This window comes from Eutrema salsugineum, unplaced genomic scaffold, assembly GCF_000478725.1.
Source record: "Eutrema salsugineum unplaced genomic scaffold, Eutsalg1_0 scaffold_5, whole genome shotgun sequence".
Classification (NCBI taxonomy): domain Eukaryota; kingdom Viridiplantae; phylum Streptophyta; class Magnoliopsida; order Brassicales; family Brassicaceae; genus Eutrema; species Eutrema salsugineum.
This window is the reverse complement of record NW_006256612.1, coordinates 1,633,729-1,655,447: the sequence shown is the minus strand read 5'-3', so window position 1 is coordinate 1,655,447 and position 21,719 is coordinate 1,633,729. Positions and strand designations below refer to the sequence as shown.

Genomic DNA, 21,719 nt, shown 5'->3' with positions numbered 1-21,719 from the left:
AAAAAAGTTTAGGGGTGGAAGTGCTCCACGATCTAGGGACCACTGTGGAGAGAAAATAGATGACTGTAAATATGGTCGGAAAAGTGTAGTATGCCTGAGCTCAAGAACCACATGTATCTAGAGAAATATCGTGAGATTTGAGATGGGTAAAAATGTGAGCCCCTTTATTGTGGCAAAGAGTAAACTATTTATAGAATGTTAGCTGACACGGGTTAGTATACCAAGTCGGTCCATGAATAGTAGATCGGGCGGATTGGCCCACAATCCGACTTGACGGGCTCGAATCTTGTGCTTTCATCACATTTCTGATGGCCTCACCAACTTTCTTTGGCATGTTCTATCCACTGTGAGACTGTCCCTTGGCACATCTCGTTTGTTCTCAGTGTACGAGTTAGGTCAGCGGTTCAGACGCGGTATAGCTCTTGCTCAACCTCTGCTTTTCTCTTTGGTTCATGTGAAGAGTTTTAATTATCCTTATCCTTATCCGGGATGTCCGGATATCCGAACTTCAGATATTCGCCTAAATATTAAGGTATTCATGGATATCCAGATCCGAATAAAAAATTATTAAATATTAAAATAATAATAAAATTAATTTTTATTTAATATTTTGTATAGAATTATATTTTTATTAGAAACATATATTTTAATTTAATTTTATTTAGTTTTATATATAAAAAATCTTAATATATTACAAAATTATCAATCAAATATAATTTTTAATATATTTAATGATTAGAGATTCAGATACGGATATCCAGACCTTATAATTTAACTATCCAGATCCGGATCCAGTTTTGACAGATACTGAATTTTACTATTCGGATCCGATCCTCTCGGATATTCAGATTTTTTGGAGTGGATCGGAGTGGATCCCGGATCGAATCTTGGATACCGAATAATAATTCCAGCCCCACCTGGCACGTGTAAGAAAAAATCATTAAATGCTAATCTCGTGGGTTTGTAATGGTATGTGCAATCTAATCAAACTAAGTATATTCCTATTGTCAAATGGAGGAAATTTGAATAGTATTCCCGCTTTATTGGATTATTCATACTTGGTCTGGATCCCTCGATACTGGGACCAGACTGTCGTGGTTGAATGACTTCGCTCTTTGAGTATCTGTACGGATCACACTTCTTTACATCCCGACCTTTCTGGATTATCGAGCTTAGGTCTAGGATGTAGAGAATGTGACATTTCCTCCTCCTAACCACTTAGTTTTCGACTTTCTTGTTCCTAACAGTGTGGTTTGCGCTGTTAAATACGACGAAATCAAGAACATGTGGCTTATCGTGCCAGATCTCCCATATCCGAATAGATTTGAGGCCTGCTGCTATATGTTTAGGCCCAATACGCGTCCTAATTTGGCACAGAGGGTATGTACCATGTAGAAAGGATTCGAAGCCATGGACGCTATGTGCAAGCACGCAATTCATCTATGTAGAAAAGATCAAATTTATCCCCAACAATTTGCCACCTACTTTGCGGGTTAGCAAATTTAGCCTGTGATGTGGAAGTTAATCTTTGTTGAGAACAAACGCTTTTCCCCCTCAATATGCCTGAAGCGCGTAATGCTTTTTCGATGAAGAACTCGTTGTCTAAGTCAACCTTTTGACCTGAGGCGCGAGACACTTTTTCGATGAAAAACACAATGCCTGAATCATCCGTCGTGGACAGTATGACCTGGGAACAGAAGCCCGAATGAAGGACGCGTTGCATAAGTCAGACACCATGGATAAATTAACTTGGGACCAAGGGCCACGAAGGACGCAATGCCTGAGTCACCTGCCATGGACAAAGTGACCTGGAGCCGTGGACTCGTAACATGGATACACAGGGCCTGGTCCAATAAACTGTTCCCCACTCAGGATGACGTTCCACCTGGTCAGTGTGATTTCATGACCAATCCCTTAGAGATTTTTGGTTCGTTGAGAGAGAATCATAAGACTCACCAAAATCAGGTGTGTCGTAGTCACCAAATGCGGTCTTAGTTCTATACTGTTTTGCGCACCTCCTTATCTATTACAACAGCCTTCCTTGTTTCCGTTCATTTCCTCCATATTCACCCTCTTGTACATGTCCTTTCGTATTCCCTTCACACTCCAAAACAAACATAGAAAACATTTATTAAACTCCCAATTCTAACTTTTCCGGGTAAATCTGAACCTCCGGGATACAAAGTATCTTTTGGCCATAGACTTTACCAAAAGGAAAACTAGCTGTAATTTAAATAACAATAAACGCTAAACAAGAAATTAAGGTTCAAGTGGTTTATCGGAGGGCATCTTCGGTGCCTGGTCCGACGGTGGGGCCTGGCCGCTCCAAATTCTGGCTGGCAGCTACAAACTCCACAAATTCTTCTAAGGGCGTTAGATCCTTATCCCTGTGCACCGTGTAACCAATCCCTAGTTTTTCAAAATCCTCTGCTAGGTCCACTACCTCGTTCATCCCTGACAGTGGAGTTTTTGCATCATATTTGTTAAGGGGATTTTTAGGCTTCTTATGGAGGCAAGTCTCCTATAGAATATATAGCTGCATGAAGACTTGTAAAATACGATGGAGATGTGTTTTCTGAAGGCTCTCTGATGCTTAAATCAGAAAACAACAAAGAAAAATACCACTATTCAAATTTCCCTCCATACAATAATAGGAATATGCCATTGTCTGATCTGATTACCCATCTTTTTACAAGCTACGTGAATGACATTTAATGTATTTTTTTTATGCGTGTTAGGTGTCATTCATAGGAGCCAAGGGGAATGCAGAGGTTCAGCGAAGAGGCATACCGCGTCTGAGCCGCCGACTCAACTCGTACACTGAAAATGAAAGAGACGCGCCAAGAGATGGTCTCGTTACAGGCAAAATACGCGAAGAAAAGCTGGTGAGACCCTCTGAGCATGACACAATCGCAAGATTTGGACTCAGTCAAGTTGGGTTGTGGGCCGACCCACCCGATCCATGAGTAATGGGCCAACCCGATATATTAGCTTAGATCAGGTAATTCCCTATAAATACTTTATCTTTTCCAATAGGAAAGGGGTTCACTATTTCAGCAATCTCAAGTCTCACGATATCTCTCTAGATACTTGTGGTTCTTGAGCTGAGGCGTTCTCCAGACTTCCAACCATATTTCCGGTCATCTCACTTTCACTTTTGCTCTCCTCTACGACGGTTCTTAAACCATGGAGTTCACTCCCTAAACTTTTCTTCTTTATTCTCTTTCCACTCAAAAAGCCCACTTCACTTCAAGGCCCGAGTAAGTCTCACATTTCTCAGAGACTTTCGGTCCACCATCCATCATCATAATTTTCAGATATCTGTCCGCTCTCCGACTTTCTCTTTGTGGTTTTTTTTTTAGTTGTTTTCTGATTTGAGTGTCGGAGTGCCTTCAGAAAACACATCCCCACCATGTTTTTCGGGCCCTTTACCGTTTTTCTGTTTTGCAGGAGACTTACCCACACAAAATAACTGAAAATTCCTTAAAAAATATACATATATATATATATATATTAAGGTGATTTTCGATTATTTTTTTCTGGGGAAAAATACCAAAAAATACCTCATTTATTTAATTTTTGGAAGAATCACACACGAACTTTTAGCGTTGCTAGAAACCCACACAAATTTTTTTTTTTGATGTATAAAAATAAATAAGTTTTTTAAAATTCCATTTGCTCCCTTCTGATATCACGGCCGTTAACGGACATAATGTAATCAATAAACAACGTTAATTTTTTGTAGGAAAAAATGCTAAAAAATACCCCAACTATTTAATTTTGCTAGAAACCCACGCAAACCTTTTGTATTGCCAGAAATCCACACAGGCTATTTTTTAATCTATAAAAATATCCAAACTTTTTAAAGTTTCATTTTTCCTCTTCAAGTTTCACGGTCGTTATGTTAGTTTTTCGTAACACGTGCTAACTACTCTAAGATTGATATCATTGTTACCCTTAGAAAATCTTCAAATCGATTTGGGGAAGAAAAATCTACGCCCTAATTTTTCTCTCTCTTTTAGAAATTGAGTGAAATCGGTTGAAAAATATGGTTGGTAATATAAATCGAGTCAGGCACATTGTGTTTCTTTGTTTGATTTTAAGTGATTTTTTTTGGCAGGCACTTTCACGCAATGGCATCTGAAACGAAAAGCCACGCGAGGAGAGATCGTCTTCTGGAGATTGAGGTGGCGGCTCGTAAATGGTGGGAAGATGAGGAGGTATTCAGGGCTGAATCTCGTAAGGATCTTCCAAAACCAGGAGAAAAGTTCTTCTCAACCTTCCCTTTCCCGTATATGAATGGTTATCTACATATTGGGCATGCCTTCTCACTCTCCAAGGTTGATTTTGCTTCTGCTTATCATAGACTGAGAGGTGCTAATGTTCTTCTTCCATTTGGCTTCCACTGCACTGGTATGCCAATTAAAGCTTCTGCGGATAAGCTGTCTCGTGAGATCCAGCGGTTTGGAAACCCGCCTGTGTTCACTGCCGAAGACAACACCACACAAGCTTCGCAAGCCGAGGAGGAGGCACCAGCGTTACCTGATTAGTTCAGGGGACGGAAGTCAAAGGTGGCTGCGAAATCTGGTGGACAGGTTTATCAGTGGGAGATTATGCGCAGCTTTGGACTCACTGACAGTGAGATAGCAAAGTTCCAAGATCCGTACGAATGGTTTTACTACTTTCCCCCATTGGCTGTTGAAGATCTCAGGGCATATGGATTGGGTTGTGATTGGAGACGGTCATTCGTGACCACTGATATTAATCCCTTTTTCGATGCCTTCGTGAGGTGGCAGATGAGGAAGCTGAAATCTATGGGAAAGATTGTCAAAGACCGGAGGTACACGATTTTCTCACCTTTAGATGGCCAACCTTGTGCTGATCACGACCGTGCTACCGGTGAAGGTGTTCAGCCTCAAGAGTACACTCTTATAAAAATGGAAGTACTGAAGCCATATCCTCTGAAACTGGGTCCTTTGGAAGGAAGGAGAGTATTTTTGGCTGCAGCTACTTTGAGGCCTGAGACCATGTATGGACAAACAAACGCATGGGTTTTGCCTGATGGGAAATATGGAGCTTATGAAATCAATGAATCTGGTGATGTCTTTATCCTTACTGAGAGAGCCGCACTCAATCTTGCTTACCAGAACTTCTCGAAGACCCCTCAGAAGCCTTCATGCTTGGTTGAGTTGACCGGGTATGATCTGATTGGACTCCCTTTGAGGTCTCCTCTGGCAGTGAACGAGATCATCTATGCTCTGCCCATGTTAACCATTCTGACCAACAAAGGTACTGGCATTGTCACCAGCGTGCCTAGTGATGCCCCGGATGATTACATGGCTTTACATGATCTAAATGCAAAACCTGCACTTCGAGCAAAGTATGGTGTGAAAGATGAGTGGGTACCCTCTGAGATTGTACCAATTATCAACATTCCGGAGTTTGGGGATAAGGCTGCCGAAAAGGTCTGCTTGGATCTGAAAATCATAAGTCAAAATGATAAGGAAAAGCTTGCAGAGGCAAAGAGGTTGACTTACCTGAAAGGATTCACCGAAGGAACCATGCTTATTGGAGAGTTTGTTGGTAGGAAAGTTCAAGAAGTCAAGCCCATTATCAAGGGGAAAGCTTATAGATTCTCGTGAGGCAATTATATACAGTGAACCCGAGAGGCCGGTGATGTCAAGATCTGGTGATGAATGTGTTGTGGCTCTTACAGATCAGTGGTACATAACGTACGGCGAATCAGAATGGCGGAAAATGGCTGAGGATTGCTTATCAAACATGAATCTCTATTCTAAAGAGACAAGGCATGGCTTTGAGCACACTTTGAGCTGGCTCAATCAGTGGGCTTGCTCACGGTCTTTTGGTCTTGGAACTCGTATTCCCTGGGACGAACAGTTCCTTGTGGAATCCTTATCTGATTCTTCTCTTTATATGGCCTATTATACAGTTGCCCATATCTTTCACGATGGAGACATGTATAAAGGCAGCAAGTCTCTGATTCGCCCTCAGCAGATGAATGATGAAGTTTGGGAGTATCTCTTCTGTGATGGTCAGTACCCAAAATCATCTGACATTCCGTCGGATGTTTTAAGTAAGATGAAGCAGGAATTTGACTACTGGTACCCGCTAGATCTTCGAGTTTCAGGAAAGGATCTTATTCAGAATCATTTGACATTTTTCATCTACAACCACACTGCACTTATGGCGAATCGTAGTAAATGGCCACGTGGAATCAGGTGTAATGGTCATATTATGCTGAATTCTGAAAAAATGTCAAAGTCAACTGGCAATTTCAGAACCCTGCGACAGGCTATTGAAGAATTCTCTGCCACTGCTACAAGGTTTTCTTTGGCTGATGCTGGTGATGGCGTTGACGATGCTAATTTTGTATTTAAAACCGCAGATGCTGCAATTTTGCGTCTGACAAAAGAGCTCACATGGATGGAAGAAGTTCTGGCTGCTGAATCCTCTTTGAGAACGGGCCCTCCATCTACATATGCTGATAAAGTGTTTGAAAATGCTATGGACGTTGCTATCAGATTTACCGAAAAGGCCTACAAAATTGTTTGTTTAGAGAGGCACTTAAGCATGGATTTTACGACTTGCAAGCTGCTCGAAATGAGTATAGGCACTCTTGCGGCAGTGGCAGCATGAACCATAATTTGGTACTGAGATTTATAGATGTGCAAACACGCCTTATTGCTCCAATCTGTCCCCAGTTTGCAGAATATGTTTGGAGGAAGCTTCTGAAGAAAGAAGGCTCTGTCGTAACAGCAGGCTGGCCAACATCAAATGAGCCAGATTTGGTTCTCAAGGGTGCTAACAAATATTTGCAAGATAATACCGTCTTAATGAGAAAGCTTCTAGGTTCCAAGAAGACTGCTAAGAAAGGTGCGGAAGTAACCGCAGTGGCAGAGGAGAAGCTGAAAGGCCTTGTATATGTGAATGAGCAATTTGATGGATGGAGAGCTCACTGCCTCGAGATTCTGCAAAGCAAATTTGACCAACAAACGCGTTCTTTTGCCCCTGATGCTGAGATACTCGCAGAACTAAGGGAGAGAATGCAGAGGGATGGACCAACAAAAAACTTGAAGCAAATTCAGGAGCTCTGCATGCCTTTCCTTGAATTCAAGATGGACGAGGCAATAACTCTTGGCACTCAGGCTTTAAATTAGAGGTTGCCTTTTGGAGAGATGGAAGTCCTTAAGAGTAAAATGGACTTAATCAAGCGGCAACTTGGTCTTGAAGAGGTTGAAATATATTCTGCAAGTGACCCTAATGATGTTGCTAAAGCTGGTCAACATGCTTCGCTCCTTAAGCAGAATCCTCCATCTCCGGGCTGTCCAACCGCCATCTTTGTTAACAGGTAAAAGCTAGTTAAATATGATAAATCTTCATTATATCTGTTTTTTATTACAACCGTCATGGATACTACTTACCGCTCTGGCACAATTGTCTGCCCTCTGACCTAAGAAGTTCTCCCTGCATCACAGGTAGTTCGAAAGAAAAGCGTGGGACATGTTTCAACTACAAATCATCATCGTCTCGTCTGTTCTTTCTTATCAATAATACAATTTTCTTGGTACAGTTTGTATTCGTATTGCTTTTTCTCGGCTCCTGATCAGCTTTCTAAGTTTTTTAATACTGCTGGAGATTTACAGGCCGCGTCTGTCGATGTTTATTTACAGTAACTTGGCTTGATGCAGTAAGAGAGTCTGGTTTTTGTAAACGGATCCAAGTTTGTTTCTGTTCAAAAATCAAAAGACGATGATGAGTTTCCTTAGCACATGTTATTGTGTCTTTCTTCTTTAAAATTCTTTTAAAACGTTGGAACTTTTAGCTCGATTTAAGCCGTTGATTCCATGTTTCATCTAAAACTTTTGACCTTCTGAAGGCCGTTGATTACATTTAGTAGGTTATGGTCATACAATATCTAGTCATCACTCCCGATAATTATTTCAGCACCTATGGCTCAAAATTGTCAATCATGTGTCGTTAAAGAAACCCATATCACTCACCATTTAAATACTCCAACATTCATGTCTGCAATCCCTTTGATTATGAAATGTAATCATGCACCCGTGTATATAAACCCATGTACTACATCTCAATGACATACAAGTTCACTCTCTGATAGTGCATACGAGTACTTTCCTCTAAAAAGTCGGCAGCATTTTCACACGAAAGAACATTGAAATATGATATATCAGTTGACGAATCTCATGTTTTGATACAAAGAATAATAGATAAGGTAAAGAAAAGATTAAGATCGAAAAGGCTTAAAATAACTCGTGAGTTTATTGTATCGTAGGGATTCTGCTAATGTTAATCCCACCTTTACGTGCCTTCTCTTACACATTGTCCTGCTTCGTTAAAAGTTTTTTTCATCAGTTAAATTGGTTGATGAAACAGAGTGCTCTGTTAGATATTCAGGATCTTGTAGATATGAATAAGCTCTTCTTAGTTCCACGCAGAGGTGAAAATGAGACAATAGAGAATAACATGAACTGTAACAAACTTTTAATAAAAAAAAACACTTTTGTTATTTGAAGCAAAGAGTTACAAATGTTGTGTTTACACAGTGAGATACACTCCTATTCTTCTTTCTTCTATGTAACAAATTCAACTTTCGAATCTGTAAGCTAACAATTTTATTGTACAAAGTGAATAAATCCCTCTTGCACCTTTATGAATGCTGTTCTTTACAAAAAATCAAGAAACTCCACATGTTAAAAGAAAAAAACCGTTCGTCTCCTCATTCTCTTTACAAGCTCATTGCTCTTGCTGAACCTATTCTTTCGTCAACCTGCAAAACACCCATCAGGTGTCAGAGATCATAATCATAGCCAAAGTGAAGATACAATTAGCAACTAGTAAAGAAACAGATGAGAGACTTGTGTTGGTAAGACACATAACTACTTGCTCTTATTCAACAGACTCTCAGAAAAAGAGTGTCCATGAGTGAGACTAATGTTATCACAGAGAATCATAATGAGTCTATTTTGACTCAAGGAGCAGCCAATAAATTATCTTTACAGTCATACCGTTGATTCTGTACCATCTTTCGACTTGTTCTCGTTGAGGTAGCGCTCAAAAGCACCGTCTCCTCTAAGTATTTTTGCTGTGCATCCACGAGAAGCTTCTGGGCCTGTTGATTCCTCATCTACAATAACGGCATCAATTCTTTCCTCTCCTTTCTTAGCATCTGGAATCTGAATAACAAAATAAAGAGTTAGTAAAGTAGTAGCTGAACAAGCTAAACAATCTTTGCGGTAGCTGAAATACCTCAAACATGGCTTCGGTAAGAATGCTTTCAAGTAAGGCTCTTAGTCCCCTTGCACCTGTATTCTTCACCATAGCTAACTTCGAAATCATCCCGAGCGCTTTCTCAGTAAAATGCAGCTTTACCTGAAATTTTGCAACAGGATTATGCAGGTTTATGAACCAAAAGTCCAAGTTTACACTTAAATATGAATACTTTTTAGATTTAAGTCTTGGCAAGTGTATTACTATTTCATGGGAGCTTACATTGTTCATGCTAAATAGTTTCTTGTACTGTTTCCCAAGTGCATTTTTGGGTTCTACAAGCACCTGCAGGGCAAAAAGCATAGGCAATATTAGCTACCCTTACACATGAGAAGGGTAAAATCAAGGTCTTGTTGATGGCAAGCACTACTCTCGCTTTTAATTCAGTAGGTGCCATAAAGCAGCAACATGATTAGATACAAGCTATGACAAAAGTTCAATTACCCGAATAAGCTGGTCCTCTGTTAAAGCTGACAAGCTAACTAATATGGGAAAGCGTCCTACAAACTCAGGTATAAGGCCATATGCTGTCAGATCGGCACCCTCGACCTGAAATGGAGCCGCCATTTCAAAACTAAGTTCTCTTTCAAGGAATGAGAAGTGCATACATAAGGAAACAGAGACTTAAGAGAATCTATTTTAGTATTTACCGATTCTAGTAAAGATGAAGTTATTGCACCACTGGTTACTCCACTGGTAGCCATATTGGCACGGACAGGAGCTCCAAAACCAATTGATGAATCTTGTCGTCTGGCAAAACATTAGAGATAATGATGATCAAAGTCAAAACAGAATCATTGGTATATTACAACAAAAGGAAGCATAGTGAACTACCTATCCACAATGGTCTTCTCAAGGTCAACAAATGCTCCTCCACAGATAAAGAGGATATCTTTTGTGTCAATCTGTACATCATTGAACATCAAGCAATGGAATAATATGATTAAACAATTCCTATAGATGCGTCATTAAACTAAACGATTATAGGCCAATGGTAAAGTTCTAGCTCGAAACCTGTATATGGTCACCCCGTGGATGCTTCCTTGCTCCCTTCCCTGGAACATTTACGATCTGGAACAAAAGGAAGAAGATCCAACGATCAATACAGAAGCAAAGCATGAATCCAGAACCATTCTCTTCGGGAAAGAGCCTCAGAAGTAACACAGATGTCTATATGTGATGTTGATAGTCGCATACATCAAATGTCATATCAATTTGGTATATTACAAAGACCTTTCAATGAGGATCACTTCAAGAGACTACACTATAACTCGCTAAGCAAATTCCTAATGTCTAGTGAACAATGATTCCAGTAGATGCATCAAAAGGGTAAGAAAGCAATCAACTTACACTGCCTTCCAGTAATTTCAAAAGTGCCTGTTGAACACCTTCCCCAGAAACATCCCGGCTAATGTTTAAACTCTCAGCCTGCAGAAGGCAGAATCCAGGAAGCATAAAGCCCAATTATCTTGTTCTGATCGAGTTCAGGAGTTACCATTGTCTTGGATACTGACCTTCTTCGTTATCTTATCAACTTCGTCGATGTAGACTATTCCCTGCTGTGCTGCTTGTACGTTGAACTTAGCGACCTACAAGTCATAAGGGAGTCTTCTGAAACGAAGTAAGACGGAAAGTGTGCTCGGAATGTTATTCGTGACTAAATAAGAAGTGGTACCGTTAGTAGCTTATGAAGGATTGATTCAACATCATCACCAACATAGCCAGCCTGTAAAGATACCAAACAAAAGCTGGGTCAAAGAGCATAAATTTTCATCTGAATTCAAAGTAGCCATGGAAAGATCTCTAACTCAATGGTTGAAGTGCTGAGAATCATGAACTTATGAGAATATAGGAAACCACAATCTTACCTGAGTCAGTGTAGTTGCATCAGCAATGACAAAAGGAACATTTACAAGCCGAGCTAAAGTCTTTGCGAGTAATGTCTTCCCTATTGTTCAAGAACCGAATGAATAAACCATGTCAGAATCAGCAGCGAGAGTGAGAATGGGCAGTAACTAATACTATATATGATCAGAAACACACAAAACTCATACCAGAGCCAGTAGGCCCCATCAAAAGAACATTGCTCTTATCTAATTCTACGTTATCGTCATCATCAATTGGTTGTGCTGCTGACCTAGTATTCAAAACGTCCACAATGTCAACTTCCAACACAAGCCTTATATCATAAGGTGATCGATCATGTACAAGGATGAGACTAAGCCAGGAGAATAAAAAATGGATGAGAGAGAACCAACCCTTTCTTCATAGAGGTATGATATATTCTCTTGTAATGGTTATACACAGCGACAGAGAGCACCTACGATCAAAGCCAAGACCAAACAATGTCTTAAAGTAAAAAACTGATGGCAGGACATGATCAGAAATGAGAACTAAAAATGCAAAGTGAAAAAGGCAAAACCTTTTTGGCGCGGCATTGGCCAATGACGAACTTGTCAAGCCATTGGCAAATCTCCTTTGGAGTAGGAAAGTCTCTGCCCAAGCTAGCTCCGCCCCATTGTTTAACGTCGTTAGCTGCATCGGGTAACGGAGAAGTTTCCATTTTGACGGCGCCGTTAGAGGCTGGAGCGATGTTATTCGGAGGAGAATCGTTCAAAGGAGGAGGAGGAGGCGGTGGAGACCAATCCTCAGGTGGCTCAGCGCCGTAAGATCTGAGCGTATCCCAGAAGGAAGATCTGAGCTTGTTTCTGTAACCGGAGCCGAGATTGTTGCTGCAGCCGAATCCTTGATTCGTGTCCTTTGAATGTCTCCTGGTGGATGATCTGGAAGTATTGGTGGTGGTGGTGGTTGGGGATTGAACACGACCGATCTCGATGAATGTGCCCTGAAGAGGAGACACGCCGTGAGGGTTGAATCCGTAAGCTGTTTTGCAAGTCGGACAGAAATTAACGGACTGGAAATTGGTTTTGTCTCCGGCGGGATCGGAATCGGAATCATTTGGACGGTGGAGAAGATTAGAAGAAGGGAATTGACGATTGGAGAAGAGAAGATCCATTTGTTTTGAGCAACGAGGGCAATTAGGCTCAGCTCTTAGTTTCCGGCGAGTGACGGGGACCGGAAAATCATCTCCTCCTCCTCCTCCTCCGCCACCAACACCGCCTTGCTCCGATTTGAATCGTTCCTGAAGACGGCGGCGATGCAGAGACGATCCCAATTCCAGTGAATAGAGATGAGAGGGAACAGGTGAAACGGAACGAGCATGGAAAGCTAAGGACTTTAGATTCCTCCATCTCCAAATTCCAGACATTTGATGATTGAAAACAGAATACAATTTTGTGGGTGTGTGTATAACAAAATCAAACAGATACAGAAGCAGGACAAAAAAAGCCAGACATAGACAAGAGAAGAAACTCGAGATCCGAACCAAAGAGATATGTCTGCATCAGCTTCGATGATGTTGTGTGTCTCTATATATATATACGTTTATGTCTCTGTCAAATTTGCGATTCTTGAGAATTAATGAAAGAGCGTTAGGTTAGAGATCAGATCGAGTGGGGAACCTTAAATCCGTCAATTTGGAGAAGAAGAGAGACGAGAAAAACGCAAAGTGAAAGAAAACGATAGACTCGGAGAGAAAAAAGACGAAGCACACACATTATCCATCTCTCTCTTCTCTCTCTCTCTCTCATCACGTTTGGTGAAAGAGCACATGGGGACACGTGTAACCCAATGACTGAGACTACCCACCACGCGCCGTCACGCATGGCGGAGGAATTAGCTGAAACCGGTCAATTCGTCTCCGAAGCGATTTCAAAGTCGACACATTTGAATCATTTGAAGCAAGTTCAGTCCTTTCTCATCGTCGCTGGTCTAAGTCACTCGCCTTTCCTCTGTTTCAAGCTCCTCCGCTTCTGCACTCTTCGTCTCTGTAATCTCTCCTACGCTCGCTTTATCTTTGATCGATTCTCTTACCCCAATACGCATCTTTACGCCGCTGTTTTGACTGCTTACTCTTCCTCTCTCCCTCTCCATGCTTCCTCTGCTTTCTCCTTCTTCCGGTTAATGGTAAACCGGTCTTTTCCTCGTCCTAATCACTTCATCTACCCACTCGTCCTCAAATCAACGCCACATCTCTCTTCTGCTTTCTCCACTCTTTTGGTGCATTCCCACTTGTTCAAGTCCGGGTTTGGTCTCTACGTCGTCGTGCAAACTGCTCTCCTTCACTCATACGCCTCCTCTGTTTCTCACATCACTCTTGCCAGACAACTGTTCGATGAAATGTCTGAGAGAAACGTTGTCTCCTGGACTGCTCTGCTTTCTGGGTACGCGAGGTCCGGTGATATCTCCAATGCTATTGTTCTGTTTGAAGAAATGCCTGAGCGTGATGTTCCCTCCTGGAACGCGATTCTTGCTGCTTGTACACAGAACGGTCTTTTCGTCGAAGCGATTTCTCTGTTTAGGAGGATGATCATCAATGAGCCTCGTGTTCTTCCTAACGAGGTGACTTTAGTTTGTGTCTTATCCGCTTGTGCTCAAACTGGTACGCTTCAGCTGGGCAAAGGGATTCACGCATTTGCATACCGTCGTGCTCTTTCTTCTGATGTGTTTGTTTCGAATTCTTTGGTCGACTTGTATGGTAAATGTGGCAACTTGGAGGAAGCAAGCTCTGTTTTTAAGATGACGAACAAGAAAAGCTTAACAGCTTGGAATTCGATGATCAATTGCTTTGCTCTACATGGTAGAAGCGAAGAAGCCATAGCAGTGTTTGAGGATATGATGAAGTTGAATATCAAACCGGATCACATTACCTTTATCGGTCTTCTCAATGCGTGTACACATGGGGGTTTGGTATCAAAAGGCCGTCTTTATTTCGACCTCATGACAAACAGATTCTGTATTGAGCCGAGGATTGAGCACTATGGCTGCCTAATAGATCTTCTAGGCAGGGCAGGTCGTTTTGATGAAGCATTGGAAGTTATGGCCAGGATGAAGATGAAAGCAGATGAGGCGATTTGGGGTTCGTTGCTCAATGCTTGTAAGAAATATGGTCATCTAGATTTGGCTGAAGTTGCTGTTAAGAATCTGGTTGCTTTGAATCCTAACAATGGAGGTTACGTCGCTATGATGGCAAATTTATATGGGGAGATGGGTAATTGGGAAGAGGCACGCAGAGCTAGGAAGATGATTAAACACCAAAATGCTTATAAAACACCAGGATGTAGTTGGATTGAGATCGATAGCGAGGTCCATCAGTTCTATTCTCTTGACAAAACGCATCCTAAGATTGAGGAGATATATATAGTACTTGACAATTTGATCTCTCTCTGACACTGTGGGGAGGTCCTAGATTTTCCATATTGACTTGACATAGCTGTGACTCTGCTTTTTAGTAGCGAGTTTCTTGCACAGTTGTTGATTTACACTGGAAATGGCTTCAAAGAGTTGTGGAAACCGTAATTTCGTTAATCTCTCCACAGGTGACACTTTGTTTCTTATACCCAAAAGCTGGTACTGTAGTGTTATGTACTCTTTCGTTGTAGTCAAAGAAGAGTTCTTGCCTGAGTTAAAAGCAAACATTTTGTTGCTTGTTAAGAAAGTAAGCTTTGGGATTCCTCTGACTTGTCATCATGTGATTCCAGCAAAGAGAAACTATTATTTTACGCTCTTTACGCTTGTTATAGGATTTATTGCATTTAGAAATAGTTACAGAGATTTTACAAGACATCAAACTCGAATCTGGATTCAAGCAGAACTGAGTTTGCCAGTTTGATCTTCTTGGAACGCAATGTCAACAACTCTTGGACCCTTGACTTTGTCTGCGGAAAGCTTTTTGATTGTGATGGTGAGCACACCGTTCTCAAGCTTGGCCTTGACAGTGTCCAAATCCACATTATCAGGCATCCTAAATTGTCTCCAGAACTTGCCATGAGATCTCTCCACTCTATGCCAATGATCTCCTTCTTTCTCTTCCTCTCTTTTCCTCTCGCCACTTATTCGCAAAACTCGATTTTCCTCCACTTCTATCTTCACCTCATCCTTCTTCATCCCGGGTACATCGAGCCTGATCACATGCTCTTCTGGAATTTCTTTCCAGTCCACTCTCGCTGGAGACAGAGCCAAGCTCTGATCTCTCTCGAGACCTAATGGGATTTGCTCCAAAACTCTGAAAGGATCCGGAAACCGATCTCTCCAGAGATCAGATAGTAGACCGCCGGCTGGAGTATCGAAGGACCCTTCAGTTGTTTTGATGTTTCCGAGGAGAAGTGTTAGTAAGAAAAGACCTAACATAGCAAGAGAGTTTTGCTTCATATTTGGTTAGTGCTCGCCTTTCTTGCAGAAGGGGTAATGGTTTTTACTCTTGATTACTTCTAGTAATGACCTGTTTTGTTTAATTCTCTTCTCTATGAGGGTTAAGATGTAAGTCTGTGGTGAATATATAGACGCGATTTATGGAGTGAAGAATGTATACAGTTTCTTGAACATTCTTGCGTTTCATATGTTTTCTATTTTTACTAAAGTCTTGACAGAGAAATTGAGAATGTTCTAGGTTTTTGTTTCAGATAAGCTACTTTGAAGGGTCTTCTGTAATGTTCCAGACACATCATCACAATCTATTGATGTCCTAAATGCATGGTAATTATTTTGTAGAAGACCCAATACAAAAGAATAGGCCCATGATTCAAGTTTCTGCATTGTGTGTGGTCCAAACAATACTCAAGAGCAAAAAAAAAAAAAAATTGATATCAATACAAGGGTTGAAGTATTTTGTATCCATTTGTTTCAAATGCTCTTTTAAAACTTGTGACACTGTAAATATGCAAAATCACTGCCTATAACTAAAGCCAATTCTTAAATGCACTAAATATATCGTATAAATCCGGTAGAAGCCGTGTGTATTCATTGGTATTATTAAAATTGATAACAATAGTGTTATGTAAAATGAATCAGAGATGAATGATCAACATTCATATGCTTCTCTGTTGAGTTGTCTGATGCTTCACCATCTTTATTGTCAAAAACAACCCAGACCATGCTGATCTTGGTCTCCACTGGAAATGAGAAAGGACTTGTAGATGAGAAACCGGCGCTATTCTTGTCTTGTTTTCCTTCACCGCAGGTGACTGGATCTCTTAGGTTGGTTGAGACAGAGAAACCTCTTCTGCTTCCACTGCTCTTCAGCACAGAACCTGCAGGGGTATTATAGCTTGAGCATTCCTCTAATGCTACTATATGATCCATGGTAATGGCTTGCACAGATGGGTAATCCAAGCTCTTCATCCCAGTGAACCCTCTACACTTTTCATACAAGACGTGCAGATCCTGAATCTGTTGAGAAGCTTTTCTCAACATCTCACAAGCTAAATCTCTTGCGGGTCTTGAAAGATCAAAGAGCATGTTAACCAGCGCAGCTATCCCATCAGAATACGTCATGTAGACTTGGAAACTCTCTTTCAAGATGTTGCCTGTAGCTGCTTGGACCAGGTTATCGATAGGCCAGGCATCAAAAGGTGAACACTTCAACACCTTTGCAATAAACTCTTGGCACTTTGGTAAGATGTGGAACACAAGATCCATGGATTTCTCTTTGTAACGGCTGAACTTTGTACCACCTGACATTACGGGTTCGAGCTTACCAGCTTGGTTGATGATCCATCCAACTCTCTCTTCAAGATAACCTACATAGTTTTGCAGAAATATGAAGGATGGATGATCATGGCTCGTCATGAACCAGCAGCAACCTAGTTGGAGATGACCAGAGGTGTGTGCGATATGCAGTTGCTGCTCGATGCAGCGACTGCTACCACGCAAGAGACGGTGGATGAGTAACAGAGTTTTACCAGCGACTAAGCAGTCTCTTGTCTTGGCTAGACGGCGTGAGATTTGTTCAGCAAGAAAAGGAATTGATCCTGGAGTATTGGAGACAAGGAAGAGTATCTCGTGCATGGTTTTGTCATCAACAGGACAATCATCATGGCTAGTGGCTCGAACCACTGCCACTTCAATGTCAAAAAGGCCTTTTTCATTGTAGTTTTGTACAATAGCTCTGCCAATAGATGCATGATCCTTGGCCTGGCCAAGAACTCGCCAAAGCTTTGCAGATAAATCAAGCCTCATTGATATCTACAGACTAAATGAAACTATTGGATGTTGGAAGTCTTATAAACACAATGTGCAAGAGGAGAAAGTTGCCAATAAAAGAAATAAAAACTCCTAAGAAATAGTGGTGAGGAATCAGATCTTTTTCTTTCAACTTAAAAGTAAGGAATTATCCTTGCAAATATTATTTAAACAGGGCGTTAGGCCTAACGAAAGTCAAAGTCACTTTAGAGAGATGCTGTGAGAGCTTTATGACTAAAATAGAACATCCACAAAACATATCTGCTTTCTCTTTTGAGAGCAGAATGACTAAGGCATTAACATGAGATTGTTTACCAAAGCTGATCATTCACTATAAGAATTGCAGAAATTTGTCCATTGTTAGAATCTTAAGATTCATACCAGAGATAAAAAGGGAAAGTGATTAGTCTCTGTTCACAACGTGAGAAGTCAAGTACTCTACCTATCTCAAGCACACAATTCAGATCCATGTTTAAAATATATTAGGAGTGAGTCAGAATGCACCCACGAGGCTCTCAACTCTTGGAATTTTCTGGATAAAAATGAATAAACAAATTATTCTCAAGAGTCAACTCCATAAAAAAAAGTTATTTCTTTTTCCTGTGTGGGGAAGAAGAGAACCTCATTCTACAAGAATCTGATTCAAACTCTTTTGCTGTTTTTAATGTCCAATATACCTGAGAACATTCCTCCAGGCAGTGACCGTTTTTTTTTCATTTGCTCCATTGACCAAAATGTTTAGCGTGCAATAGACGTGTAAGTGCACTCACTGTAGCTAACATAGAAACTGATGGATACTAAGCCCTAGTGGTTTTGATCCACGAGAGCCAGCTCTACTACATTGCTCTACGAAAAAGTAATTTTCATACCAAATTGCCACTTCCACTTACACCATCAACAAGATTGATTATAAAACAAGAAAACGAAACAAAAAAGGAAGAAATCTTAATCCAAAGTGGTTCCAACTGTATTAGCTTCCAACACATTCACAACAAAAGGGGATGAAAAATTACCGTAAATAATTTGAACAGCCTGTAGTAGTATATTACCTCAAATACGCATATCACCTCAAATACGTGACTAATTTTGGTGTGATGTTAGAAGAACAATTGTTAGAATGAAAGCAAAATTTCACTTTTGTTTTTTTATACAAAATAAGGTGCATACAATGGTAGTCACTGAGCCGCAGTAGCTAACCCCAATACAACACGTCCAAAGGCCCAAGCACCGTTTTTCACATGGCGATACATCCCAACTATTTGAGAGGCTTCATTCCCTGAAAACTCAGAAAAAAAAAAAAACGGTTCTTCACTTTAGAAACTATTTAGCATGTTAAAAGTTCGAATAACAGTGATGTCTTACCAGACTATATGCAACAGCTACTAAAACAAAACCTATAAACAATGCTGCAACCACCGACTGTGAATAGCTAAGTAACTGTAGAAGAAAGGAGGGAGATGGCAGAGAAAGCAAGACGAGCATGCATTTCATGCACATCTACACACAGACTTGTTTCCAAGAGGCAGAACCATAGCAACATAGTTTCAGATTGCTTCATCCCAAGATAAAAATCTAATAGAAATTAAAAAACAGGACCTTTCAATGAAAACAGAGAAACACTTAGCAGAGAAGGAAGACAAGCATGATTTGCATGCACATCTACACACAGACATGTTTCCAATAGGCAGAACCATAGAAATAAAGTGCAGGTTGCTTCAACCCAAGATAAAAGTCTAAGGAATTAAAAAGCAGGACCTTTCAAATGAAAACAGAGAAACACTTTGCGCTATATGACTAGCTTATTGGCATAATCCTGATACCAAAGTATTTGGCTTTTGGTATAAAGAGTAAACAGTACCTTGGCTGCCCTCATGCTATTGACTGCCATACGAAGACCATCATGGGAGAGTATCAAACGAGATAAGCCACCAGTGCTCAAACTGAAAAAAATCAGACATAAAGATGACTCAAAAGTTATAAACAAGAGACAATGCATCAGTGAATAACAGGTTCGAAAAGGAATTAAGTAAAGTAACCCCAGCAATTTGGCAGAATCAGCGATGGAACCGTCACAAGCAGAAATAACGTCAAGCAAAGCTTGCATCCCCTGTAAAAGATGTACTCGTGAGTAAAAGGAAAGATGAGAGTAAAGAGCTAAATCGAGCAAGAGAGACTCATACAGGTACAAATTTAGCATTGTTGGGACCAATCTGTGAACCAGAAGAAGAAGTTCTGATGGTTGACTTGGGAGGTAAAATCTGAAGAAGCTCTGGAGGAGGAGAATATGCGTCAATGTCCACTTTGTTCCTCACTGGAAAAGAAGCAAAGCAAGTTGAGAGAATTTAACAGTAAAGAAGAGAGAATGAAATCAACAAGGAAAATTTGAGACCTTTGATGGCGAGAAGCGTGCGAAGCCGGTTAAGAGCAGAAGCCCGGTTCTTGTGCTGTGAACGGTCCTCGACGGCCTGAGCGACGATTCCGGTGGGGAGATGTTTAAGTCTAACGGCGGAGTCTCGCTTGTTCCGGTGCTGTCCTCCAGGCCCTGAGACTCTAAAGGTCTCGAATTTGCATTGCTTCATCAGCTCTTCATCGCTAAACTTCAAGTAATTGGGGATCTGAACTTCCGAAACAACGATTCCGGTATCGTTCGCGCCGCCTAAATCGTTACCGCTACTTCCACCGCCGCCGCCGCCGCCGTCGGAGGATGAATAGCGGAGAAACGACCGTAATCGGTAGCTGAATCCATCGGATAGAACAGTACGGCGATAGTAAGTTACATAAGACGGAGACGACGGAGACGGGAGGCTGCGACGGAGGAGAAGGGGGAACCTAAAGAGAGCGGCTACGGCCATGATCGCCGTGGCAGAACAACCACCGCGACGGGATTGGTTTCGAGGAGAGAGATGATGTCTCGTAGTCTCGGCCCGGCCCATTATGAATTATCTAGTGAGCCTGGCCCCGGCCCATTATAAACTATATAGCGAACTTGGTCCATTTAGGTAACTGCCAGTGATCACCATAAGTACATAACTACCATGTAACGTAATAAATAAGAAAGAGAGGGAGACATTTTTAGATACCATACACTGTTCTTTTTCTCTCGTATCTCTTCGGAAGCTATGACGAACGGTCAAACCTTTGATGGTATCTCTCTCAGCCGTCGCATCCAAACGGTAAGATCATCTCTCTCTTATTACGCTGGTTTTTCTATAGGGACTTTCACTTTCTTTGCCCTTTTTCCGCTTGCTTTGAAACCCTAATTTTACATTCTTGTAACCCTTTTGGGAATGTATATAATTTTGTATAAACTAGTTATAAATTTTATAACATGTGTGTGAATTGGCAAATAGTTTGTAAATTTTCACTTTTTGCTTTTTGTGCTTATTATTGTGAATGATATGTCCCGGGCGGAATCATGTTTTCAAAACGTAAAAAAGCTACATACAATTCAAGCCATGAGTGATTATTGCTGGTGTTGCGTATATGTTGTTTTTATGGTTTACAATTGTTTTTGAAATCCCAAGTTTCATGATTTTGGACCTTGTTATTACGAAATAGGATTTTATCTTGTTTTGTTTTTTGCATCTTAAGATTGAAGAAATCTGTTGAATAGCCAGGGAAAATATCATGGCAATAAGGCAATATACGTGGTATTCTACAAATCGCCGCAAACGGCCAGATCATTTTTGTTGGTATTTAATCGTTGCTATTGTCCAAAATGTGGCCATTCTTGGCATGATGCGACAACATAGCCACTGGTTATAATCGTAGCCACACCTTAGCAACATTGCCACGAAAAAGCTAGAAAACTATCCCTGGACATTTTGCAAATAAAAATTTTGTGGCTTTAGACCGTGACTATTTGTCACGATCTCGTTTTGAACAGATTTTAAATATTTGCTACGGATTAGCTACTAATATTTCCTAACAACTTGCCATGACATAGCCATGATTTTTTTCCTAGTTTCTTTTGCCACACATTAAAAACTGCCACAATCTAACCACGTTGAATCTGTGGTAACTTAATAAATTTGATTTAATATTTATTTACTAATTTTGCTATAATTTATAATTAACAAAAACTAATTGCTGAAATGTAGAAATTAAATTTGAATACAATTAATAACTGAAATTCTTGTAATTAGATTAACCGAAACATTTTTAATACAAAAGTCTACATCAGTTTCAAGCCTACATCAGGCTACCTTACAAAAATATCATTAGTTAAAACCTACATCACCATTAGTGATTTACAAAAAAGAGCATTCCATCAACCTACATATTGTCGCTAATAACTATAATCAAAATATATAACCATTGCAACTTCAAAG

The 21,719-nt window shown here is 40.6% G+C and overlaps 6 protein-coding genes across 6 annotated transcripts; 2 read left to right on the top strand and 4 right to left on the bottom strand.

Moving 5' to 3' along the window:
- The first annotated feature begins 4,126 nt into the window (after positions 1-4,126).
- On the top strand, positions 4,127-7,373 carry LOC18991717 (leucine--tRNA ligase, cytoplasmic). The gene is given in 3 exon segments (XM_024151971.1): positions 4,127-5,618; positions 5,620-6,562; positions 6,565-7,373. Coding segments are annotated over 3 exon segments (3,237 nt in total). The 5' UTR covers positions 4,127-4,133.
- Positions 7,374-8,521: 1,148 nt separating this feature from the next.
- On the bottom strand, positions 8,522-12,577 carry LOC18991716 (CLP protease regulatory subunit CLPX3, mitochondrial). Its single transcript, XM_006415035.2, has 15 exons — positions 11,732-12,577; positions 11,568-11,629; positions 11,364-11,446; positions 11,178-11,257; positions 10,985-11,035; positions 10,824-10,898; positions 10,660-10,737; positions 10,324-10,380; positions 10,144-10,214; positions 9,960-10,059; positions 9,754-9,858; positions 9,532-9,594; positions 9,289-9,411; positions 9,048-9,215; positions 8,522-8,809 (listed from the first exon to the last, which is right to left on the bottom strand). The coding sequence occupies exons 1-15, from the start codon at positions 12,575-12,577 to the stop codon at positions 8,768-8,770; spliced, it is 2,004 nt and encodes a 667-aa protein (XP_006415098.1). The 3' UTR covers positions 8,522-8,767.
- An 11-nt stretch (positions 12,578-12,588) lies between these two features.
- On the top strand, positions 12,589-14,826 carry LOC18991715 (pentatricopeptide repeat-containing protein At1g33350). The gene is given in 2 exon segments (XM_006415034.2): positions 12,589-13,015; positions 13,018-14,826. Coding segments are annotated over 2 exon segments (1,617 nt in total). The 5' UTR covers positions 12,589-12,979; the 3' UTR covers positions 14,599-14,826.
- A 186-nt stretch (positions 14,827-15,012) lies between these two features.
- On the bottom strand, positions 15,013-15,579 carry LOC18991714 (22.0 kDa heat shock protein). Its single transcript, XM_006415033.2, has one exon. It carries the CDS (start codon positions 15,577-15,579, stop codon positions 15,013-15,015), a length of 567 nt encoding a protein of 188 aa, XP_006415096.2.
- A 588-nt stretch (positions 15,580-16,167) lies between these two features.
- LOC18991713 (putative clathrin assembly protein At1g33340) lies at positions 16,168-17,385 on the bottom strand. The gene has a single exon (XM_006415032.2). The coding sequence runs from the start codon at positions 17,383-17,385 to the stop codon at positions 16,201-16,203; it is 1,185 nt and encodes a 394-aa protein (XP_006415095.1). The 3' UTR covers positions 16,168-16,200.
- A 977-nt stretch (positions 17,386-18,362) lies between these two features.
- Positions 18,363-20,353, bottom strand: LOC18991712. The gene is made up of 5 exons (XM_006415031.2): positions 19,778-20,353; positions 19,569-19,699; positions 19,425-19,495; positions 19,247-19,328; positions 18,363-18,664 (listed from the first exon to the last, which is right to left on the bottom strand). Exons 1-5 carry the CDS (start codon positions 20,319-20,321, stop codon positions 18,644-18,646), a joined length of 849 nt encoding a protein of 282 aa, XP_006415094.2. The 5' UTR covers positions 20,322-20,353; the 3' UTR covers positions 18,363-18,643.
- Between the last annotated feature and the right edge of the window lie 1,366 nt (positions 20,354-21,719).